Here is a 24,025-nt window from a genome sequence, read left to right as displayed (position 1 = left end):
TGGGTGTGTGGTGTGTTTACGTATGGCCGATTGCGTGTGTGTGGACAGCTGGTATTTGTTTGTGTTTACATCCACAGAGCTGTGGATTGAGGGAGGTGAAGACAGCGAAGGGGCCGCTTTCAAAAGCTTTCCTTTCCCCTTCTCTTCGTTTTAGCTTTCATCTCCTGCCCCTTCATGTTTCGCTGCAGAGTGTCAGGCAGATTGTTTAGCTGTCACATAGAGGGAAAGACAGACAGAGGAGCAGAAAATGAGGTTTGTAGAACATGATTGTGTAGTCTGGCTGGGCGACTGTATTAAATCCAGCTGACTGAGAGGTAGCCAAGTGTGAGATTATGATGCATCCATCTTCTTACTGTCATTATTTAACACACAATCACACACACACAGGGACCGACAAGTTATACAAGAGGCCTTTACTACAAAGATGGATTTCATCTTGTCCAGGTTTTCTGTACTACACTTTTTCCCACTGTATATATCGCCATAGTAACATAAGATTCCAGATTAGAGGTCAACAGATACAAATTAACTGCCTGCTGACCAATCAGTTCTTTAGAAAGTAGTGTCAGTATTGCCAAGGGTTCCTCTGACCTATGTTTGAGAATAGCAGGAGGGTCTAAAGCAGGGGTGTCAAACATGAAGCCCTGGGGTCCTGAATCGGCCCAGTGAAGACTGGACAGCTTTGAAAATGTGAAGGAGTGCACAGTTGTTAGTGTATTTTCCTAAATCTTTCCTAAATCCCCCCCCCCACAGCCATTCATACCACGTCATTACCAATTACTAAGTAATTAACTAACAGATTAACACTTAAATGAAAGAAAGGTTTCTGTTTATATTCTTCTTCTTTTTTTAAAGGACATTTTCTATGAATGAATGAAAATGTTATCTTTTATATTTACAGTACAGTCTGTGTAATGGACTACCAGAAGTTTGCTTCCAATTTGACACATTTATCATATAGGTTCACTGGTCACTTCAGATATGTGGCCCATGATGTAAAATGACTGATCTAAAATTTTTAAGTAGCATTTCTAATGTCAGCGATGGAGTCTTAGACAACTTATTTTTCCCATGATAGGCTACAAACGGTCAGTGCTCTATAAACAAGGATAGAAAATCCAGAGTGCTTAAACTGCACACTTATAACATACAGAGCTTTTCTTCTCTCACACACACTCCAGCTGCTGCTTTGTCTGTTACTACAAGTCTGTATTATGCACGTAACCCTTGTCATATTTTAAATGATTCTCATAGTTTTACCCCCTAATGGAAGACGAGCTGCTCTGCTGACAATTTTATTTGTATAGCACCAAATCACAATATCAGTAGCTTAAAGGCGCTTTATATTTTAAGGTACAGACCCTACAATAATACAGAGAAAACCCCAGCAATCAGAGGACCATCCCCCATGAGAAAGCACTAGGCGACAGTGGGAAGGAAAAACTCCCTTTTAACAGGAAAGCACCAGCAGAAACAGGCCTGAGGAGGGGCAGCCATCTTTCATGACAGTAGATTTATCTGTGTTTGTGATTGGTCAAATGCTTCTAGTGCCTTCTAGTGCATAGCAACACACACTGGACACACCCCCCCTCTGTCCCCTTCTGGCTGCCTCTGCCTCAATTTTATCTCACAACTTAGACATTCACATTACTCACACTCTCATAAAACATACATATAGGATCTTGGGGGTGGGCTCACAACACGGACTCCAAATTACCATCAGGGTGTACACCTCACCCCTGGCGTCGTTGCCCACCTCTCAATTTTAAATACACGTAGACATTGAGGGCTATCAGGAGGGGCTATGCGCTTACCTGCTGCTCTCTGGCAGGTAGCTCCATGCCCTCCTGGGTTTTAATTGCACCTTAGAACACATATACATCAACACTACATATGAGCGGGTAGAGGGAGGTTTGGAGTCTTCTCACACCCCCGGTCTCTGCGGCCTGCTGGAGCGGGGGGGCTGGGAGGAGGAGTTGGCCGTCCGACTGGGGTCTGGTGTGTGGGGCCTCCCTGCTGCTGCGGAGTCGGGGCAGTCTGCTTCTCCCCACTGCAGGGAAAAGGGTAACACCACCTGGGTCTGGGTGCAGTTTCCCCCTCCAGGGGCAAGGGTACCTAGACCCGGTTCTTAGAGTACGCTTGGGGAGTGTGATTGTGTGTACAGCGTCTCTTTATGTCTGTCTCCACGTTGGTTGAGTGTGGAGTAATTGCTTATGAGAGCATGAGGGTGGGAATGGATGTTTGTATTTGAGTGTGCCTGTATGTCTGTGTCTATATGTCATGTTGGGTATCAGACGCCACCTCTCTGGGGACATCTCAGGCCCTCCAAGGTTTGGAGGCCTATCTCCCCCCACCACTTCCCCTGCCAGTGGCAGACGCCCTCAGACATCGATGCGTTGGTGGTTCTTTGTGTCCGGGGGTGGGCGTCCGGGTACACACCGGCTCACTCCTTGGTGGCTGCTTATCGGGGCCTGGAACCTGGGGCTCGCTCGGGCCACTTCGGGGGTGGGGTGCCCTCGGCCTCTCGGCCTGGGGCTCGGTCACTCAGGCACAGCTGGCTGCCGGCGGAGCTCACGGGCACGTCACTGCAACCCCCCCTGGCTTCTGCTCCGCGGCTGCTGAGTGATCCCTCATCTGGGACTCTCCTCAGCTCTTTCTGGGACAGTGGCGCGGCTGCCCCTCTGTTGGTCTTCCTTGGTCTCTTGTGTTCTGGGGGCCTCTGGATGTCTGGAGTTTTGATCTCCTCCATACCTGCTTCATGCCCTGGAGGATGGGACTGTGGCCCCCCACACCCTCTAGCAGATCATTACATTAAGGAACCTTTTAAATGCAAGCGCGCTCATGCTCACAGGTGTACACACAGGTGATCACACACACAAACTACACCCTTTTTGGCTCCTACCTCAAAGCACACTGTGCGCTGTCGATCTTACGTGCTGCACAATAAGGTTTAATATTAAGTATTTAGTGTTATATTCCCATATATCATTGTGATGTTGTTTATTCTATTACTCTCGTTTTCTTCTGCTTGTTTTCTTTTTTCTTTCTCAACAGGTGATCCAGGTGATCGATATATGTATTTTTTTGTCTGCTTATTTTGTTGGTTTTTGTTTTTTGCCCTTTATCCCCGTCCCTCTTCTCCGCTGTTTTTTTTTTTGTTTTGTTTTGTTTTTTCCCCCCTCTTTCTTTCTCCCTTTTCTTTTCCCCTGTCCCGTATCTAGCAAGTAAAAAAAAAAAAAATAAAATAAAATAAACAATAAAAGGTAAATCAAATGGACCATTACGGCAAGGCTGGGATGGTCCATTTGGTAAAGTAAATCCGTTGGGCATCTTTCTTCGCCTTTAGACAATAATTCTGATGGCAAAAGAACCAAACGGGACAGGTTTAAAAAAAAAAAAAAAAAAAAAAAAAAAAAAAAGCAACACACACTGGAAACCCTGGGTTAACTTACTGAGTTGACGTCCAGCTTCCTCTGACCGCTTAGCCTAACATCAGCGATCAGGCTAAGTAAATCCAGATATCCTGGTTATGTTGAATATTTAACAGGCCTCAGGTCCATTTTCCCAGCTTTCATGCCAATCCTTGCACACAAAAGTAAACCATCCCAAATAGGTTGACATACAATATTTATTTAGGTTCACAAAAATGATAAGTTAATTATCAGGTAGTCCACAAATATTGTGGGAATGGTCTCATACAGTCATACAAGGGGCAGGGGGGGAACATACATGAGAAACCATTTAGGAACAGGCCCACCCAGAAACGCTCTGATATTACCAAATAAAGTATGAAGCATGGAGAAAGGATGAACTTAAACATTGGTTTAGTCTACGAAAAAAAAAGGAAGTTGGTTACTTTTTTTTTTTCATTATTATAGCCATTATTTTCCAAATGAGTTTTTTTTAGCCTTTAAAAACACAAGTCCCTCAGCTATTCAAAATATTTCTTCTTACTTATCTTTAATGAATGTAAAAAATAATCCGAACTAAAAAAAAAAAAAGAAAGGGGCAGACCCTGCATTTAAAATATTGCCGTATATCAGGGTGATCCCTGAAGTGTCCCCCTCAGCAGTATCAATGGACCGAAACTGGTCAAAACTAGAAACCTAAATGTTGTAAAAACCCCTCCACAGTACAGTATCTGAGGGTATGTATATATATTTATATATACTGTATATCTCAAAGTAGTCTGTAGTGTCCCCATATTGCCCGTGGTGGGCTTCCTGACGCTGTCTCACACCCATTTCGTTTTCCTCCTCGCATCTAAGACCCCTTTGTCCAATTCTGCCTTTACAGCAAGACATCTATTGCATTTCAGTTACCTTTGGGAATCCCACCGTCACCTTTCCGTCCACCCCTCTCCCCGAAACGTGTCTCAACCTCATGTATGTTTGCTACAAAAGATGTTACACATTATGAACACATCATGCAAAGTGGCAATTCGGTTTACAAAGATGGAGTAGTCATGTGTGTGTGGGTGCTTGTTTTAAATCTGTAGCCATTTTAGCTGCATTTGATTCAACCCCCCTCCCCCAAAAAAGAAAAAAAAAATCTACCTGAAATCCCACCCATTTCCAAAGCCACCTCTCCCTTTACCCATTAACAAAACATAACAATCAGCATTAGAAACGATATTAAACAATGATTTTTTTTTCTTTTGTACTAACCAGAATCTCCAGGAAAAAAAGGGAAAAACCCCAAAACAAAACAAATGTATACAGTGGACAGTTGGGCGTCTGAGTCCAGGTCTTAAATCTGTGTCTGGAAAAGCCATTGTAGCGAGGATCAGTGAGCATAAACCAGAGCGGCTGCTGCCTTTAAGAAGAAAACCTTTTAAAAACATGTCCTGCGGCAGCGGTGGCAACAGTTGGTTTAAGAAGAATCCCTGATTGGCTGAAAGAAGTCAGGTGACCACCAGGTGAGGTAAGAAAAGTCCCACCTTTCACGATGGGGATGATAGTATGGAGGTGTTTCCTCTAAAAGCCTAAAGTGTGTGTGTGTGTGTGTACATTTCTGATTACAAACTGAACATCTGCTCACATGCGTCCACGCTCACACTCAAGTGCGTGATGGTTTCTGAGTCAATCTAAAAAAAACAAACAAAAAAAAACAACTGCATCGCACGTTCCCGTCTCCTCATGCAGCAAAGACTGTTGCGGAAACACAAACACCAGTGGCTGAAAAACACCGGCAGAAAAGATTAAAAAAAGAAGAAGAAACTAAATGAAAAACTGATGTTTGCTGCCTCGAATGTCCTTGAACTGCACATAGATTCCTTGGGCGTGACGATTTTTTTTTCATTTCTCGTTTTTTAGTTCAATAATATTTCTTTTATCTATGCATTTACTTAGGAAAAACTAACAAAGATCTCAGTTGCTCTCTTATTACTATGTGTGCGTATCTTTTTTATTCTTTTTTCTCTGTATTGACGTTTGCATTGGTTTTCTCCTCTTCAAATTGTCCACGTTGAGTTTTTCTTGGTTTGCGTAGAATCTGTCTCTTTCAATATCATCAGTTTTTTTTTGTTTTGTTTTGTTTTTTGGGAGGTGGGGGGAAATCCCAAACCCACTTCTAGCCATTTACCCCCCTCCCCCCCTTCCCCCTCCTCCAAACACGCTTCCCACATTCATTTCCCGTTTCCCTCCCCTCTCCCTCTCCAACATGGGAGTGTGGGGGGGCGGGCTCTTCAGTCCCATGCGGCCTTCATCTCTCTGCCTCCATTGCTACACTAGCCTTCTGCTCTGCGCCCGTATGCGGGTTCACTCCCGTCGGCCAGGCTGGGCAGGGCTGTGTGGGGGGCTGCCCCTGAGTCCAGAGTCCCTGTGGAGGCTGCGGCACATTAGGTACATTTGATGAGACCCCCCAGCCGCCAACCTGGTGGGGTGGAGGTGAGGTGGCCATGGCGGCGGCCATGGGGCTTCCGCCACTGCCGCTGTTGAAGCTCTCGGAGGCCTTCAGCCGGGAGAACATAGTCAACGCGTCAGGGAAGTTGGGGGGCGTCGCTGGTGTGTTGGCTGGGGTGCACATCTGAGGATGAAGAGGGAAAAAAACACAACAACAATCAATGCAGGAGTCCAAAACAGGAGTACACACATCCTCACTGAGCTGTTGTGGTTTATTAATAAATGACATTTCAGGCAGAAACCAACTGGATGGGGGTGAGGCAGCAAACTATTTTTATTTATAAGGGTTAGAAAAAAAATAATAAAAATCACACTGCACTGCAGCACAATAATCTGTGAGACATCATGTTATCTGTGTAACTGACATAGAAAAACATTATCACTAAAAGGCTAAAGCAGGAATGATATATGTAGTCTCTGCACTGTGGTGTCAGTTTATATGTGAATTTTCACTGTTACTGAACTTTAATATCTCCATTTATTTCTTGCGCAGTCACTTATTTCCCAGCTCTCAGTTCCTCTGCATTTACTGCAAATCAGTAAACGTGGCATTCATTTGATTGGCGTCACACACAAAAAAACCAGAAGTCATCAGTAACGTCACATTGTGCCTTCTGGTTTTATGATTTTTCAAATTGGGTTCCAGTGCATCAGTAACTGAATTGCAGGAGAATTTCAACATTGCTTTATCACCCTCTCATACTGCAAAACTGTATAATAACGTATAACCAACTGCAAGCAAGGACAAACTGTCCTGGCATTAGTAGCAGACATAAAAAGTTAATAAATCATTCAGTTAAACAGCAGATAATATATTATTTTAATACTGTTAGTTAACAGTTTTGATTATTTCAAGGCAACAGCCAGAGAAAGCACCACTCCAACCTCTCACGTGTAAATCTGTGCTTCTTTTCTTTGAATCATGCTAGCTTGAAAACACAACATCACTACTTTCTAATGTTCTACACTTAATGACTGAATATAGTAAAGAACAAAAAAAACAAACAAACTGCAGTTTGCTGAGAGAGTGACACAATTTGAGTTGTGACACTATAACTTGTGTTTTATTAACACTACTTCCAGTGTTTCCACAAGTGTCTAATGATTTCTTCTACAAAACTCTGCCAAAGGAGGGCCAGAGAGGGGCTTTCCCTTTTATATTATAACTGAACTGAACTCGTGTACCCAGTTCACTGTACACCAGTGCAGCTGTGGTGCAGAAAAATGTAGCTGCACATGCCAGTTATAGTTTAAAAAAAATAAATAAATAAGCCCTATTCCATAAATGTACATAAGAAGTGGCCTTTAACAGCGCTTAAAGGCAGTTATTCCTCCAAGAGAGGCAGACTGTTTTATATAACTGAAAGGGAATTTAGGGGAATCCCAGCCACCCGCTGCTTCCTGCCGAGGGTCCTAATGATAACATAACGGCCTGCTGTTTAGGTCCACTTCCTGTTTCATCTCTAGAATGGCCTCCAATTTGATTTAGCAGACCAAATAAACTTGGTTAGGTTGCTGATCTTGCTTTGTGAACACATACAAAAAAGCATACAAGTGCACATGATGTTCTCATTTTGAGCTCCAAGTGTTTATTACTTCATGATTCACAGTTCAAAATTATCGTTATTCATCTTATACCAGGCCCCAGTGCAGGCCTTTCAGTTCTTCCGCTGTCTGAAAAGAACAATCTCCATTTCCCTTTATGGCAACTTGCTTCTGATAGGTTGCCCCTCACAAACTAAAGGTTTAAACAGTAGATTGGAGGGGTTACTGTGATCAGAGTGTGTGTCTGAGAAGACCATTTTAAGAATATCTTCTCTATCTGATGTCACACAGACTCAACAGGTGGGAAAAAAGTCAGAGCTTAGTAATCACAGTAATCATGGCGACCCTATTCTCTGAAAAATCAGGAAAATAAAAATCAAAGTATCCATAATCGCCGTAGACTAGAGTTATCAGCGTGCATATAACTAGGAGACTTTTTTAGTTATTGTTAATGTCTTAAAAGTTTTACTTAAATACCCCACTTGAACCTGTAAAAGCATTTACAGGTGCTAATAAAAACGGTTTGCTACCAATATACCTTTATATAAAAGAAACACACAGTCTCCCTGACTTTATTATACTCCTGAGCTCTGACCCTCCTCTGTGCCAGCACTGTTATTGTTTTATTGCCACAAGAGCTGTTTCAGTGGCCACCCAGAGTGTGCGCACACTCACACACACACTACACCCATGTGCCAACCAGCTTGCAGTTACCAGGCCATGTAAACAACATGTTTGGCAGATCAAAAATAGAAAGCCTTTATCATCCTCGCTAACGCAGCTTCTCGCGTACTGCTTCATGACCTGCTTCCTCCTCAATGTCCCAGCCTCAGTTTATGACCGGAAAAACAACAACCTACTGTTCCTCGGGAGAAGCAGAGGTGGAGCCCTGTTTAGGCAGGAGCGTCGCCACCTAAAAATAAGAGCCAGGGCTGGGAGGGCAGGGCGAGCATCTGCTTGACTAAATAACCCTAAATCATCGTGCCTGAACAATGGAAGAAAACAGCTTGGCAACACAGAGGAGCGGCGTTATATAACACCGAATTTATTTAAGTATGACTGAGCTGGGATGGGCATCTCGAGGAAAATTACTGTTTGATATATGCTAGGAACTGACCATTCTTCAAATTAACCAGCTTTATAAAAACATCTTTCGTTCCCTTTTTCATTCTTCACGGTGTTACTGGAACTTTGAATACAAACTTCCAATTTTCCCATAAACATCCTCCAAGCCTTTTTTCCCCCCTTAACACTTAAACAAAATATCCAACACTTTTGGCTTTTTCATATTTAACTGGAAGTTGTTTTAGAAGTTTCCCAGAATGTAGAGTCACAGGCTCCATGAATCAGCTATGAGGAATAACAGCTGCAGTGACACATGGATATCCGACAAAACAAAAACGCTAACAAGACAAAGGTGGGGGAAAAAAATGTTTTCCTTGCAGATGACCAGAACTCAGGGCAACTTGTGGTATCTAATCAGCCCTGAGCTCCACCACCCAGGATGTGCAGACTGTGACACATAGTCTTGGCACACAAACAGCCATCATAGGGAAAAGTAAAAGAAAACAGTGACAGGAACACCATTATTCCCCTTGGGACTGTAATCAAACCACCTTGCCCCCTAAAAGTGCTGTGGCTTGCAGGTTAGTCCTGCGAACGTGCAGTTCCAGGCCGGGACGGGCCGGGCCAACCTGAGCATGAGGTTCTCTGAGAGGCAAACCGTTATGAAAGGTGAGCGCGTCCACTGTGCCGACAGGAAACGCTGGCTCATGTCTCTGAGGCCGCTTCCTGCAGTAAAGAGACACCCTGGAATGCTGAAGTGACCTCTGTGATCCTTCCTGTGCTGCCGGGATTTCTTAAGCCTCACGGTGAGCGTGTGAACTCAGGTAAAAAACAATGCCTCCTTTTCCTTCTTCTCAGGAATGAAAAATGAGGAATAAAATGCTGACACATGACCTTTGCGCTTGTCTGCTGAGACCTTTGCAACTGACTCACTCATCCATAAACACACACATAAGCAGGTACAAATATACACCTGCAGTTAGCAATGCGACAATACATTTCACCAGCTTTAAACAGAAAGCCTCAAACATCGCGAGTCGTCCTTGCAGAAGACCTTGGACAGAGCCGGGGACATAGACGATATCGACCCACAGGCATGGGGATCTGCTTCAAAATCACAGCAGCTGTCTTCTCTCCCAGGATGTCTCAGTTTGGATCTGACGAATTATTAAACACCTTCACACTGACAAAAGCTTCAGCAGCGCCCAGACCTGTCAGTGTCACTACTGCTACAGTGGAACACACAATCACCCATCTATATACACACGCAGAAGTCTTCCATACCAAATTTGGGATATACCACATGATATTAGCACAGCTAGGCTTTGTTTTGTCTCCAGACAACAAGTGTTATGCTTTATGTGTAGAGTATTAGAGCGGGGAGAAAAAAGAAAACATCAGACCTGCCACCTGCAGAGGTAAACTCTCACGCATCCTACAGAGATTAAAGGAATGGCTTGGGTGAAGCGTACTGAGGCAACAGGTTAATGTGTGTTTTCTCTTCATGTGTATTAAGTAGAAGATTAACTCAAGGACAGACTAACACTGCAAGACCTGCTGAGACTGGAGTCTTCAGGCCAGGGTTCAAATCCAGCTGGTCCTTGAACAAGCAACGGGCACACACTTAAGTAAGCATATCCTAAGTTAAAAATGCAACAGAAGGTGAATAAATGTAACTAAAAAAAAATCCATACACCTCTGATTTCCATGAATATGGTTATAAAGTGATCTATACAACCTTTTAGGCCTTTTGACCTGTGGCTCATATGACATACATCTGCAGAGATCCCATTAAATGGAATTTTTTCCTTCTCATTGTTGCCAAATGCAATGGAGTCATCTGATTGTTGGACTTTCTCTGTGTTATTGTAGGGTCTTAACTTACAAACCTAAATATCTTGTGATAGGTGATTGTTGTTGCGGTTTGGCAGTATATAAATAAAACTAAACTGAATCAAATAACTGTTTTTCTCTTCTTAGAGAGACAATAAACTAAACTAAACTAAAAAACAACCCCTATCTATGGATGAATGAAATATCTTGGTAAGTTCCACAACAGCAAAGGTGGCAGATAATAAGGTAATGGTAAATAAAATCTTATAATTTATATTTTGTGAGTCTATCCATGCATTTCTTTGCATTTCTTGGTGATGATTAAAATGAAAGTTAATTAAGATGAGACACAAGTATAACTGCACAGGTTAACACAGTCACCTGACATTAAAAAAAAAAAATCCCTGGTTTGAAACTGTGACGAAACACAACCCAGTGTACTCCCAATGCCGGTTCCAAGCCCGGATAAACAGGAGCGTTCCATCATAAAGGGCATCCAGTGCCAAATCAAATGTGTGGATCAGTTCTTGCGCTAACCCCTTGGAAAATAAGGGAGCGGCTGAAAGTGTCTTTTCTTTGTGAAGGAGCTGCTTGCACATGTGCAAACAGCTTGCACAGTTGCTCTTGTGCTTTTCAGGCAACAGTCATTGTACAACAATTTAACATTTAAGTGAGACCGCACAGGGGGTGCGTGTTGTCATACACATGTTGACATAAAATGTGTCTGCATGGGAGGTTTGCAGTTGTGTCATGCACATTTAAGTAGGATGGGAATCATGAAAGTGTTCGAATGGCTCAGTTAGGGATAGTAATACTTATTTGATATCTAAGAATATGAGATACTTAGTTCTGTGAGGTAAACTTGCTAAGATAAGTGAAACTACTTGAATGGGTTAACAAGCTAGGGGGAAAAAATCAGTAACCCAAAATAAAAAGAGTAAAATACTAGCTTATATTCCTGCAAGTCGAATCTGTTCACACAGCCAATGTTTCGAAACAGAAGCACATGTTACTGCTGCATTAAAGCGACAACCTTCAAGACAGCAGACTGTGTGTATAAGTGAAAGTAGCAGCATAAGAAGTGCTACAGCACAGAGGTCTGGCTATTGGTAGCAGATATACAGATGGAGAGATGGGGAGGAATAACAGACAGCGAGAAGCCGTTTGTGTTCAAAACAGAGCCAACAGAAAGAGGTTGCCATGGGGACGGTTGTTATGAGGAAGCAGTACAGATCTCCCGTTGAAGGGACGGGACTGAGGCAGACTCTGTGGTCACAGCAGCCCAGCCTCGTCCACTCTCGCTCTCTTCAAGACTGTTTGAGGAGAAACGTATGGCTTACTGGCAGCGACCGCTCGAAAGACGCCTGGGCTGAGCCTGCGCTGGAGCTACGTAAACCTCCTCATTTTGTGTATGTGTGTGTCCACAAACACAGATGAGCTGAAGTTATTTCCAGTCTAACCAAAGACATTCCTCAGAAATATCAAGTGTGTGCGTGTGTCTGAGTGCCATGCAGGCAGGCTGAAAGCTAGGACATGCTTATCCTGTTTCAAAGCTGTGCTCAGGGTCTGGTTACATTTTGCAAGTGGCGACCCTAACCGACCACCTCCATGTAACATTAACCTTTTACACTTACACAAACACACAGAGCCCCTTTTCAGCCTCTCTGGATTTTTCCGCCCAGCTGACTGATTTTAAGCCAAATTCTGCAACGGATGAAACGTCATCCGTTTGTTTCCATTAATCTAACCGAGGCAAACAAACACTCCTTTGATGAGACAATGTCTCATATTCATGTACAGCAAATAATACTCGTCTATTTCATTCAAACATGAACATACACGTACAGAGACATTTAAACATGGAAGAAACCAAATTAAAGCCTGCGCAAACACACCGCCCGACAGCAACACATGACATGTAATCCTAGTTTCTTTTTCTCCATCGTTTTCCACTGAAGTGAATATTAGTGTAAGCCTATGACATATCCGTTTTCTCTCACCTCTTTTTCTCTCACTTCCTTCTTCCCGTCTCCCTTCTGTCTACGACCTGTTGCATACACTTCACGCATTCTATGTCAGCTCTCGCAGCAAACTCAGCTGTGAGATCTGAGAGACACGAATAGTGAGAGCTGACGTGCAAATCCTCTCTGCTCAAATACTCTTTGCCGTATATATGTGAACGCACAGTTCTACCCTAAAAACAAATTACTTCTGAGTGCATCACGTCCAAAAATGAGTTTTTAAAATCAGCTTTTTGTTTCAGATAACTTCTTACATTTTTAGATAATTAGGATTGATGAATGTATCTGTTACACATTAATACTTACAGCAAGTGTTCAGTTTCATAGTCAAAAAATGTTATATCATGTCAAGTCTGTCAGCTTTCAAAATAGCCCTCAACCTTATCTTAATGAGGGCAATGAAGTGGATTATGATTCCTATGGCACAGCCTAAACTGTACCCTCTGAAAGGGTGAGAAGCTCAGACAGTTGAAGTTAGCTTGAAGTGGAGTCACTGCTCCTTTGTAGCATGAAAAGAAGTCAAATTAAGTGATTCAGACATCTACTTGTAATGACTCCTGGGAGTGGGAGGGGGCACTAGGGTAGACTGGAGACTCGATCTCCAGCGAGTCTCTTTTTGCAAGCCACACTGAGCTGAAAGGCGGTGTAGCACTGGTTCATGTGTGGCTGCACCAAGGAAAACAGCACAAGGACTTCCATCTCCAGCTACAGTCTAAGATGGTGGAGTTCATCTGCATGCTGAGACACTCAATGGAGAGACAGCTGACTCCACTAAAGTGTAATTTAGCTGTTACCAAGTTTTTTGGCTTAAACTTGCAGAGGAGCACCTTAAACTGTATTGCTTATCAATTCGTTTAACAATGCACACATGCATGTCTGCATGCTGTACTGTAATAGCAGCTAATCTTTAGGAAACACCGAGTCAAAATATATCTACAAACATTGACACAAAGGTACGCTAAATTTAACTTCCTTTACAAATGATCCCAAACACTTGTGTAGGATTCCTTGGATCGTTTTGGCATTCTTTTCCTTACGACAGGCTATTCCTGCATGCTCCTATCAGACTCATGTTTAGGAGCATCTTATTCAGGGTTCATGGGTTTGGCTGTTTGTCTTCAAACAATGCCATTATAAAAAAGGTGCTTAGCCTTAATTCAACTGTTTCACAGCTTCCAGTTACAGATCTTAAATGGGCTCTTCTGGATCTGCAGAAAAGAAAACAGCAGGATGTGCATGAGTGCTCTAAGGCGCTGGATGTGTGGGAAGATGTGCGATTCCCAGCAACACCAGGTCAGGACTAGTCTTAGGTTTATTTACATTACACAAGTTTGGAGAAGTGTGTATGCTTTGTGAAACATTCGCTTTAATTGTATTGTGTTTGTTTGGACTTGTAAGGAAAAAAATGCCGCTTTAAACTACGCAGATCTGTGTCCATTCGTGAGGAACACTGCAGCAGTGTGAGAGACCTCGCACACTACTGCAAAAGAGGATGGATATTAATCTCTGACATGAAGTATTTATAACTTGAAAGCCAAGAACAACAACATGACACGAAATGCCTCCTTAATTTATTAAACTGCTGGCAGAGTGTGGAGACTGGGAGCTGGAATTAGTGTTGACTATAGCATGCTTTTAAAACACGGGGTAACCTCAACATGATGACAGTTTAACAAAAGTATGTCCAATTTAAAACAAAAAAAAAAACAACAGCAAAAAATAAAAAAAAATAAAATCACTGTTTTTAAGTTCATTTAATTACTGATGTTCGACACCAGATTTACTTGTAATTTGACATTGCAAACCATAAACACAAACAGATGGATCAACATAAATCTTCCCCATTTGTGGACCACAAAGAAGAGAAATTATAAAGAGGAAGAAATGGCTAAAAGGCTAATGGCAGCAGGAGGAGCTGTGGCAAGACAAAGCTGAAACAAAATGGAAAGGAGGGCAGACAGAAAAAAGCAGAAAATGCTGAATAGCCCATTGCTGCATTAAGAGTACATGATTCTGCCTGCCTGCCTTTTAAATGTTTAAATAGGGAGTGTTCTTATGTGTGAGCCATTACTGTTTTTTGTTTGGAAGCTGCAGCTCTGTAGTTAGGTCCCAGTGCAGTTATTATGAAGAAGAAAAATGAATAAATGGGCATTTCATTTTGAAATCAGCTTCTTCTGGTTCTGATGCTAAATCAGTAAATATAAAATAACTGCTTTGTTCATGTTTGTAGAAATGCTAATGAGGATTTTATGTTAACTGAAAAGCCGTGTGATTAAAACTGCTATTTAACAAACATGCAGGCTGCCTGTTTAAACAGAGGATGTGACCATTTAGAAACAATAGTCTTATGAAACCAAGAATAGCACAAAAACTGTTTGCTTGTCACACCTGACACATTTATAGTACTCCTGCAAATGCTTCTCAAAGCATGCTCGGACTTCAGGTATCGCTTGCACGTAGTGGAGAAACTCTAAACAACTGGATTTCCATTCATCCGTTTGCTAACATCCTCTCCAAACTCAAAGAAACTGTAGATTCTTTTAGTATTCGAGGTCTGACATCATATCGACACTATCGCAGCAAACTAAACCAGACGGGGCAGCTTCTCTCTGTGTTTTATCATCCCAGCGCACAGCTTACCAACAATGAGGTGACAGTTGGGGTTTCTGGGAGTGGCTGGACGTCAGATCTGGCCGTTTTTTTTTGCTGAACTAAATAAAGGAAGCAAAACAGGTGCCGCTGAACGTTTCAAGTGACCATCGCCTCCCCTCAGTTTCTAGCAGCTGAGTCCTGCTGACTCTTTGAACATATGCATGTGAGCTAATATTGTACACACACTCGCACAGAGCTCTGTCTGGAATGTGCTCCAGAGAAATTCCGTTGATCATTAGCTCGGATGTTCTGTTTTGGTGTGCATGTGTTATGACGCTGTTAAATAAGGAAGGAGAATGAGAAAGAGAAACAAAGAAGTGAGAAGCAATGAAAGTCAGATAACAACAACAGAACTACAAATACGGGAGAACTGGGAGTGTGACCAGCTACACACACTGTGCCCCTCACAACAGGCTAACAATAGGTGTTCAGTGGCACTCATATCTAGAAAAAGGAGTTTGGCAAGGAAACAATTAGGCCAAAGGTCATCGTGGCAGAGAACCAATCACAGGTGCACTCGGATTCAGCCTGCCTAAAAGACACCCTTCTTAAAGCTGTGCATACTCAGATACATCACAATTAGCTTTTGTTTTACCTCAAAAACACACACATATCAGATCTTTGTTATCAGTATCGATGCAAACCAATAACGCCAACTACAAGTGTAAAAAAGACACTGTCAGTATGTTGAAGTTAAAAGCTTTTGTACATATTAAGACACAAAAAAAATGCTCAATGTTCAAATGTTCAAAGTGTTGGCTCCATACAAAACGCAAAGAGTATCTTCCATCCAAAATCCCTGTTCACAATACTACCAATCTGTTTTATCCTAAAAAAAATAATGCATTAAATTATTGCCAATCAATTATCATCAAAATTTGTTAACTTTTCAATTAAATCCAAGACTGCTAGCCAGCAAAAGAGATCAAACAGAGACTGGTGATGAGTTAAAGGTCAGGAATGCGAGTCGGGAAAGCAGGAAAGGGATGAATATGGCCCGGAAAGAACCGCGCTGGAATAGCAGGACTAAGTACCAGCGATACACGGCTGAGAATCAGCTGACCGCAGCCTGATTGCAGTGCTGCAGCCACCTGAGCAAAACAGGGCAGACACAATGTGGCAACACTGCCTTCACTCAACACACAAGGGTGCTATGTGCTGCTTGTGTTTTCTGAGCCATATGTCTAACTCCTGTGTGTGTATGTATGTGTGTGTGTATGTATGTATAAGTGTACCCTGTGACTCTTAGGAACAGTGAAACCCAATCTAACTCGACCGCTCATAAACACATCTGGTCCTCACAACCATCGCACATGGATTCCCATTCCCTGAGTCCCTTGAGCCAAAGTTCCTGTGTGTTTGGGTGTGTGTAACTGCATGCATGCCTTTGTGTGTGTGTGTGTGTGTTTGTGGGTCTGTGTGTGTGTGTGGTAAGGGTTCTGGGAAGTTGTTCTCCTGGAACCATGCAGGGCAACATGCTGGAGCATGCAGAGCACAGGCCAAGCCTCTTCTGATGTGGTTAGGTGCTTGGCATGGCTATGTGAGACACACACTCTCTCTCACTCACACACACACACACACACACACACACACACACACACACACACACACACACACACACACACACACACACACACAGATATCCAGGCACAGATGCATGCACATGCGTTAACAACATTAGCAGATCTAGACACGATTAACTCTGCAATCTGAGACACTGATGCATGCACACCCATGGGATTACATAGCATGAACACATGACATCACAAAACGCTGTGAGAAAACAAACTGGATTTAAAATTAATGCACTTCTGTAAGTAATGTCTGTAACAGGACAGAGGACACCCTGTTTTGATTGTGACGGAGACACAAAGCAGCTTTGTGTTAACTCAGTTATTGTATCTTGCACCCAAATACCTGGCATTGCCATGCCATTTCCTCATTTCAGCCCAAAACTAAACACCCAGCGTTGCTCGTTTTCATTCATTCCTCACTGGCATTAAAGAAACAGTCCAAGCATCCTTGATTAACTTTGGTTAGCCTTTCCTGATGAACGGATACAGGTTGAGATACTGAGAGGGAGAGAAATGGGAGCAGACAGTCGTCCATGTTGTCACACAGTGATTTATGGAGGTAATTATACCTCTGCTCTTCTGCATGAGCACACCGCACACTTCTCAGGAATTAGCTCTTACATGGATGAGGAAAAGTTGGGATTTCGAAAAAAATCTTGTTTTTAAAGCCACACCCGGACACCGAAAACCCACCGTTTGTAGTTACAAAAAAAAAAAAAAAACCCCACCTCAAACACACAATCACACACGAAACCCTCCTCCTTTCTCCTGCTGAGTGTTCATATTGCTGGGAAACAGCCTTTAAACAACCTCACGCCTACTTTTATCACTGCCCAGCAGTGCTCTAGACTGTTCTTCTACATCACTGCACGCAGCCAGTGTGCGCTGAACGTTGCCCTTCATAAAATCGGTTCCATCCACCTCACGCGTGATGCTTGCAACAAAAGGCAATCAGAGCACAATAAAAATGTGATCATTCAAACTATATAGCACATTGTTTTGGACTGCATTGTGTTGCCAGTATGTAGGCCAGGATGAGTTGGTCTTAGGAGCAGAATCATTCAAAGGCCTTTAAAATCATGTTTTGAAGGTTACTTTCTGTTTGTATTTAACCATTACACTCATAAACAATCGGAAAGAGACAAGGCTCGATCCACAGGACATGAACAGGGGACAGTCACAAAGGACGTGACTTTAGATGTGTTCAAATGGGAAAAGGGAGGGTGAAATATTTCCTGAGGAGCATTTTTTTTTATCCTGACCTACTAAGCCAGCATGCTTTTTAACACCACAGCCCTGACTTCATTCAATAGGACCTCAGTAGACTTCCTTTAACAGCAGTGACTGACAAAAAACATACTCGTTTAAACCAGGCTCTGTGGCTTAGTTAGTTTGCGCTGGGCTTAGTCACATGATGGGGGTCACATGTGGAAGTCATCCTGTTGGGCTACTTCCTCATCTGTGGTCACATGAGTATTCATTCACTTTATTGTGGCTGTGTGTGTGTTTGTGCATGCCCTACATTGAGAAATATTAATCATGGAAAACAGTGATACTAGTGTGAACACACAGCATCAGTGTTTGCCCTACAAAGACACACAAAGAACCACATGGAGACGGGGAGTTACACCGTCTAGACAACATTAATCAGAAAACATGATGACTGAATTGATGATGAGGTTTTCGCAGACTTGCTCATGTACATTTTTCCCATGAAATCATTTGTTTTGTCTTGTTTTTTTTCAAACAAATGACCAATCATTTTCTGTTAATTACAGTCATGAGACAAGATAATGAAAAGGGTGAGGATTTACTGACCGCTGATGTGGCAGATTTTTAACAGGACAAACTATACAGTAAATAAGAAATAGCTCAAAATTTTAAACCTTCAATTAATTTTTATAAAATCCCTGGAAAAATAAACTCAGAACGGCTCTTAAATACATATGAAAACAAAACGGGCAGAGGTGCTACAGAATTTGCATAATATTTGATATGAGGAATTAGCATCAAAACAGCCCACAGCAACAGACGTACAACCCAGAAAACACACGTTCCAAGTGTGAATGAAACGAAACGATATGTTGTTGTAGGGCTGCTGAAAAGAGGATGGTTATAAAACAGGAAATACAGAATGATTTCTAGAACTGTTGTGTGTTGGATCTGTAAAAAGCCAACGTAGTGAGCCGTGCAGACTGAGCACCAGGAGCACTTGCTACGTTCACTGTGAAAGGGTCCATTTTGGGTTACTGCAAGCATTGCATCCTGCAGGAATGTAATGTGGTGGCAGTGTTTGTATGTACAGTGTGAGTGTGCTTGGAGGAGAAATCTGGGAGTAGACTGGGAGGAGGTTACACAAAACACAGAGCAGATTGGGCTGTGATTAGGCCATGTGAAGTAGGTGCAAGCTTTGATGACTTCATTCAAAAACACAAAAATGAATGGATAATCTGGTGCAGATAGCATCCACATGTGGTTGTGTACTCTGTGAGTCATGCAGCAACGTATGTAGAAACAAACGGGAGGTAAATGCATGTCTCTGCAGAAATTGCAGCTCTTTAACATGATACACCAACACGCAGGCCCTCCTGTGAGTCAGTAAAAGGAAATTATAATGACAAGAGCTTTAGCTAACTCCTCCAGCATTCACAGCATTACATAAGATTGTACTGGTGAGTGGACCCAGTAACCCCACTATTTGATATGGGCTATAACCCTCTGACACAGAACGCACGAATGATTCATTACCAAAGCGCAGATAAACACAAATCAGGCTCAAGCTAGCTTATAAATCCTTATCGGCCAGCACTTTGTTTAGAGATAATACGCATGTTCTTAAACAACAGCACTTTTGAACTTGAGGTGATTTCAATTTCAGGACGCCAAATTTAGATAGGAACATGATTCGCCAAACCTTACTCTGGCTCACACATTATCTTTGGGACTCTAACCCCCCTCAAAAAAAAAAAAAAAAAACCCCAAACAAAAACCCACAATGGCACAAATCAGTTCACCGAATGGCATCTGTAAACTAACTGATCTACGTGGCGTCCTAATGTTGCTCTGCTGCCAAGAAACCCATGCCTGTGCGTGGGTTAAAGACTTCAGCTTGTATTGCGACACAAAAAAAAACGATGTGGCCGTATTTAAAACACAAATCTGGCTGAAGAGAGACAGCATGGCAGAGAGAGTGTGTGCTGGAGTTAGGAGTGAGAGCAAAGTGGATTAGGTGTGTATACCAACGAACGCTGTGGCACGATAAGCTGCAGGAAGGTTGGACACGCTGCCCTGCTGTAGTACTGTTGTGACTCACACAAAAACACCCACACTTGTGCATGCACAAAATACAAATCTGTGTATGAAAAAAGTGTGCGAGCGCAAACAGATATGCAAAAGGAAAAAAAGAGGAACGTGAACCAGTGATTATGCAAGATCACGTCCATAACAATAACACAACAGACACACACACACACACACACAGGTGAGCTGCATTCTGACTTTCCTCATCCGCTCTCTGCAGCATGTTCAGCTCCCGTTTGGCACACAGCACAGGGCAGCTCTTGGCAAAGTGTTTACTCGCAAATTAAAGTGAGACATTTCATGAGCTAAATGGAAGCCTGAGATGCTCTTATTGAGTGATCAGATGATAAAGGAGGGCTGCCGTGCTCGCTTACGAAAATGCTGATTTATTTAAAAACAAAAAAAGGAAAAAAGACTGCGCTCAGTGTGAACACTTACCACCCAAAAGCATAGAAATGCACACGAGCGCACACTAAAACACAATGCAATAAAAAAATAAATAAATCAAATCCTCTTTTTTTCTTTTATCCCTCCTCCATATACTTGAGGCTAAAACGATCAGCAATTTAATGACTTTGAGAGAATGCGAAAACATAATGGCGGACAATTTTGTCCAAAATAAATAAAATAAAAACAAAACTCTCACGTCTACGTCAGGCTCTTCCAGCTGCCATGCAATGCAGCTGAAAACAAAGGCATGTGTGCTGCCAAAGTGCACTGCTGCAAAGAGCCCAAATACTGCTCATGTTTCATAATATTCAACCCCTGTGTGTGTGTGTGTGTGTGTGTGTGTCTGTGTGTGTGTGTGTGTGTGTTTGGTGCGTGCGTGCGTGTATACAGAGTCTCCTACAGCACAAACGCCTTCCTGTTAACTGTGCTCTGATTCGTCTCCCCCGTAACGTGCACTATGTTGGAGGGGGGGAGCAGCTACAACGCAATGAGACAAAAACGGGTGAATTACTGACGGCAAATGCAGCAGCAAGAGGGTCTATTTGAGAGAGGCAGCTGTCTTCCTGGAAAGAGGTTTTTTTCTCTCTTCTCGCTTACTCAGAAACAGAGGCCCTTCCTTCCGTTATGCAGCCCAGCTAATACAATGAAAAATGAGGTGTTTTTTTAATCCAACATTCAACATTCTTCCTCCTTTGTGTACACACACAATCTCTCTTCCTCTCTCTCTTCTGCTTTGTGTGTGTAGCTGCTGCATGCCTGCTAGTGTGTTTATTTCTGGAAGCTCACAACATGGCCGACATGTGCTTTGTTATTGTTAGTACAACATCATATCTCTAGGCCTATAAGGGCTGTTCCCCTGCCCCCATCCCACCCAAAACAAGCAGAGCAGGTAGCCTTAAAGAAACACCAGCCTAAACAACATTCTGTGTCTAAAGAGAAGAAGGAAGGGTATGTATTTAGAAAAACTAGATTGTCATCAACCCCCTCCTCCTCTTCATCCTCCTCACACTCACCATTTGATGATGATGGCCATATGGAATATTTGTTTCTTGAAAAAAGGCACTGAGGGCAGTCTAAAACGAAACACAGAAAACAAATGACATTTTTTAACTGGCAGCCAGAAGCAAGAAACACAGCTACCGGGCAATTTCTGCTGTAATGCGCGTTTTTATGACACAATACAACGAGCGTGCTGTGAAGAGAAAAAATAAAAGTACAGCTTGATCTATGGCCGACTGAGCGCAGACTAGACTATAATGTACCAAAGTAGTCCTTTGTAGGCTAGTCGATACAACACGGCGGTCATCTTTATTGCGTAATAGTACTCTGGCCTCGCCTGTTCACTGCTGTCATGTATCGGATTATAGTATTTAATCTAGAGTGAGGTCTAATTGGATAGCTGTACTGCGTTACTGTGTACTCTCAACGGATTTACTTCAGCTAAAGCACAGATAGCTCTACTTTAAATACAGCCAAAGTTATAGCATGAAAGTAGCCACAATAAAAAAGAGGGGGGGGGGGGGGGTAACACTAACGCTTTGTTTAGTGTTAAAAAGCTTAAAAGACATAAAAATAAAAAAATAAATAAATTTGGGTAAGGGTAGGCAGACACGCTTAAATGAAAGCTAGCAGTGGGTGAGACGTAAACATTAGCCGTGTGGCTGCTAACGTTAAGCCGCTCGAGCTTTATTTTCTTTTCTGTCTCTCCCCCCCACACACACACTCCTTTACCTCGAACTGCCAATGTGCCGCTTGCAAAAGCTGCTTCGCTTGGTCTGCCGCACAACCCGCCGTCAGGACGAACTGGTTAATCATGACTTGATGTTTGAGTTCATCCATTTTCGACGAAGCCCGTGTCCTACTCGCGGCGGCTGGCTCTGAAGCAGACTTTCGACCGTTTTTTCCTCTTTCTTCACTCGAGTTGTATTCCGTTCCCTCTGCCTCAGTCGTCCACCATTACAGCCGGTTGAGCAAACACAAATATTTACTGTAGGAGCGGTAGTGGAAGGAACAAGACGTGATTGACAAAAGCACGCAGCCAATCACGTGAGAGCACCGCCGGTGGGACTTGTATGCCGCAAGGGAAGGGTCTTGTTTCGGCGTGTGTTTATCCGGCTGCTTCCGGTTAATTTTGACACCTACGCGCACATTAAACGAAAATAGTTCACATTTGTAAAAAGGTTTGAAAACACGGCACACCCACAGTGTTAAATTCGCCACGAACGGAGGTTAACCTCCCACCGCAGGAATCTCAGAAAGGGTTTGTTTTGGACTACAAATCCCGTGAGCACGCGCTTTGTTTGTAAAGCTCCAGAAGGCGAGGCTTTTGTGAATGACGGCCGCTCTCGTCCAATTCCCAGGCTCGCTGTGTCGCTACCTCGCCAAATATGGTAAACAAATCCACCATCGCCAATTACATCGCTCCGAGTTAAATTAGGGACAGCCGACAGCCGTGGGTGAATAGCGTCGTGTCTGCTCTGGGCAGTTTCTCACAAAACTACCTCTCACTTTTGTGTGTTTTTGTGTGTGTGTGTGTGTCATATCAGTGCCGCAGCGTATCAGTGCGGACTGCGGCGGTACTACAGCCTTTCGCGTCCTCATTTCTGCTTTGTTGAAATAACAGTCTCTGTTTACACTGATGGGTTGCAGGGCAAATCCCCCCTTTTTTCCCTTTCACTTGCCCAAGGACTTGCCAACAGGTTAGTTAATCGGTAGCATTTCATTTTTTTAGTAAACAGGACACTGTGTTTTGTTTTGTTTTTTTAATCCACGTGGTGGATTAAGTAGTTATACATTACCACAATAATGAGGGTATAATTTCAAATCTCTAAACAAATGAAATTAATATGAAATAATGTGAGAATGCAGTCAAGTCCTGGTTTCTGTGACAATGAATAAACAATAGATTATTAGGGTAGTTACACTGAGCCAATTAAATGACTGGAAACACTCCCGTCTGGTTTGCGCTCAGCATTTAAGTCAAAGGCAATGAAGAGCAACTACGTGGGCGCATTAGAGTGTGCAAAGGCAGCATACTTCTAAAACAGCAGCTTTAGTGCAGACTGTGTGTAAAACGAGCTTTCTGATATCACACACGCTGCTTGGAATTGTGGGTAAGTGTAAACTGTAAGGGCAGCACGGTGCCTCACAGCAAGAAGGTCCTGAGTTCAATTCCATCATCAGGCCGGGGTCTTTCTGTGTGGAGTTTGCATGCTCTCTCCCCAGCTTCCTCTCACAGTCCAAAGAATTGGAAACTCTAAATTGCCCAAAGAGAGTTAATGTGAGTACATATGGTTGTCTGTGTATATGTGTTAGCCCTGCTGCGACAGACTCGCTACCCGTCCAGGGTGTACCCTGTCTCTCGCCCAAAGAAAGCTGGGATAGGCTGCAGCGCCCCCCACGGCCCTGAAAAAGGATAAGCGGAAGCGAATGGATGGATGTAAACTGTAAACATTTGTTTGTAGCAGCTGTGGCTGTTTGATGGAGCAAAGAGTGGAAACAGAGACACCTGCTGGTCAAAGGAAGTATTAAAAAAAGAAACTTTGAAGTTAAAGTACAGCTACAGTACTGAGATCCTTCTTTATCATTTTTTAAATATTTTTATCCTTAGATTGTTTGTGTGATTCACACATGAAAATGATCCTTACTTATATTATGCTGGGCAGTGCAGTGATGCAGCACT

General features: G+C 42.9%; 1 protein-coding gene across 2 annotated transcripts; it reads right to left on the bottom strand.

Annotated features, from left to right (window-relative positions):
* Positions 1-3,610: 3,610 nt before the first annotated feature.
* Positions 3,611-22,526, bottom strand: ubald1a (UBA-like domain containing 1a). Of its 2 annotated transcripts, XM_063481534.1 has the most exons (3): positions 22,075-22,497; positions 21,357-21,416; positions 3,611-6,027 (listed from the first exon to the last, which is right to left on the bottom strand). In XM_063481534.1, exons 1-3 carry the CDS (start codon positions 22,180-22,182, stop codon positions 5,704-5,706), a joined length of 492 nt encoding a protein of 163 aa, XP_063337604.1. In that variant the 5' UTR covers positions 22,183-22,497; the 3' UTR covers positions 3,611-5,703. The 2 variants fall into 2 exon arrangements, with proteins under 2 accessions (XP_063337604.1, XP_063337605.1); XM_063481535.1 differs by lacking the exon at positions 21,357-21,416 and having other exon boundaries at positions 22,075-22,526.
* Between the last annotated feature and the right edge of the window lie 1,499 nt (positions 22,527-24,025).

The sequence above is a fragment of the Pelmatolapia mariae genome, linkage group LG8 (genome assembly GCF_036321145.2).
Source record: "Pelmatolapia mariae isolate MD_Pm_ZW linkage group LG8, Pm_UMD_F_2, whole genome shotgun sequence".
NCBI classification, from domain to species: Eukaryota; Metazoa; Chordata; class Actinopteri; order Cichliformes; family Cichlidae; genus Pelmatolapia; species Pelmatolapia mariae.
This window is presented reverse-complemented; position numbering and strand designations above follow the sequence as displayed.

Bases quoted from the DNA above. Each gene is read 5' to 3' on its own strand.
- ubald1a (XM_063481534.1), bottom strand. From the start codon at position 22,182: ATGGATGAACTCAAACATCAAGTCATGATTAACCAGTTCGTCCTGACG. The intron at 21,417-22,074 runs GTAAAGGAGTGT...GTTTCGTTTTAG, and splicing joins CGGCACATTGGCAGTTCGAG to ACTGCCCTCAGTGCCTTTTT. The intron at 6,028-21,356 runs GTGAGTGTGAGG...CTTCATCCTCAG, and splicing joins ATGGCCATCATCATCAAATG to ATGTGCACCCCAGCCAACAC.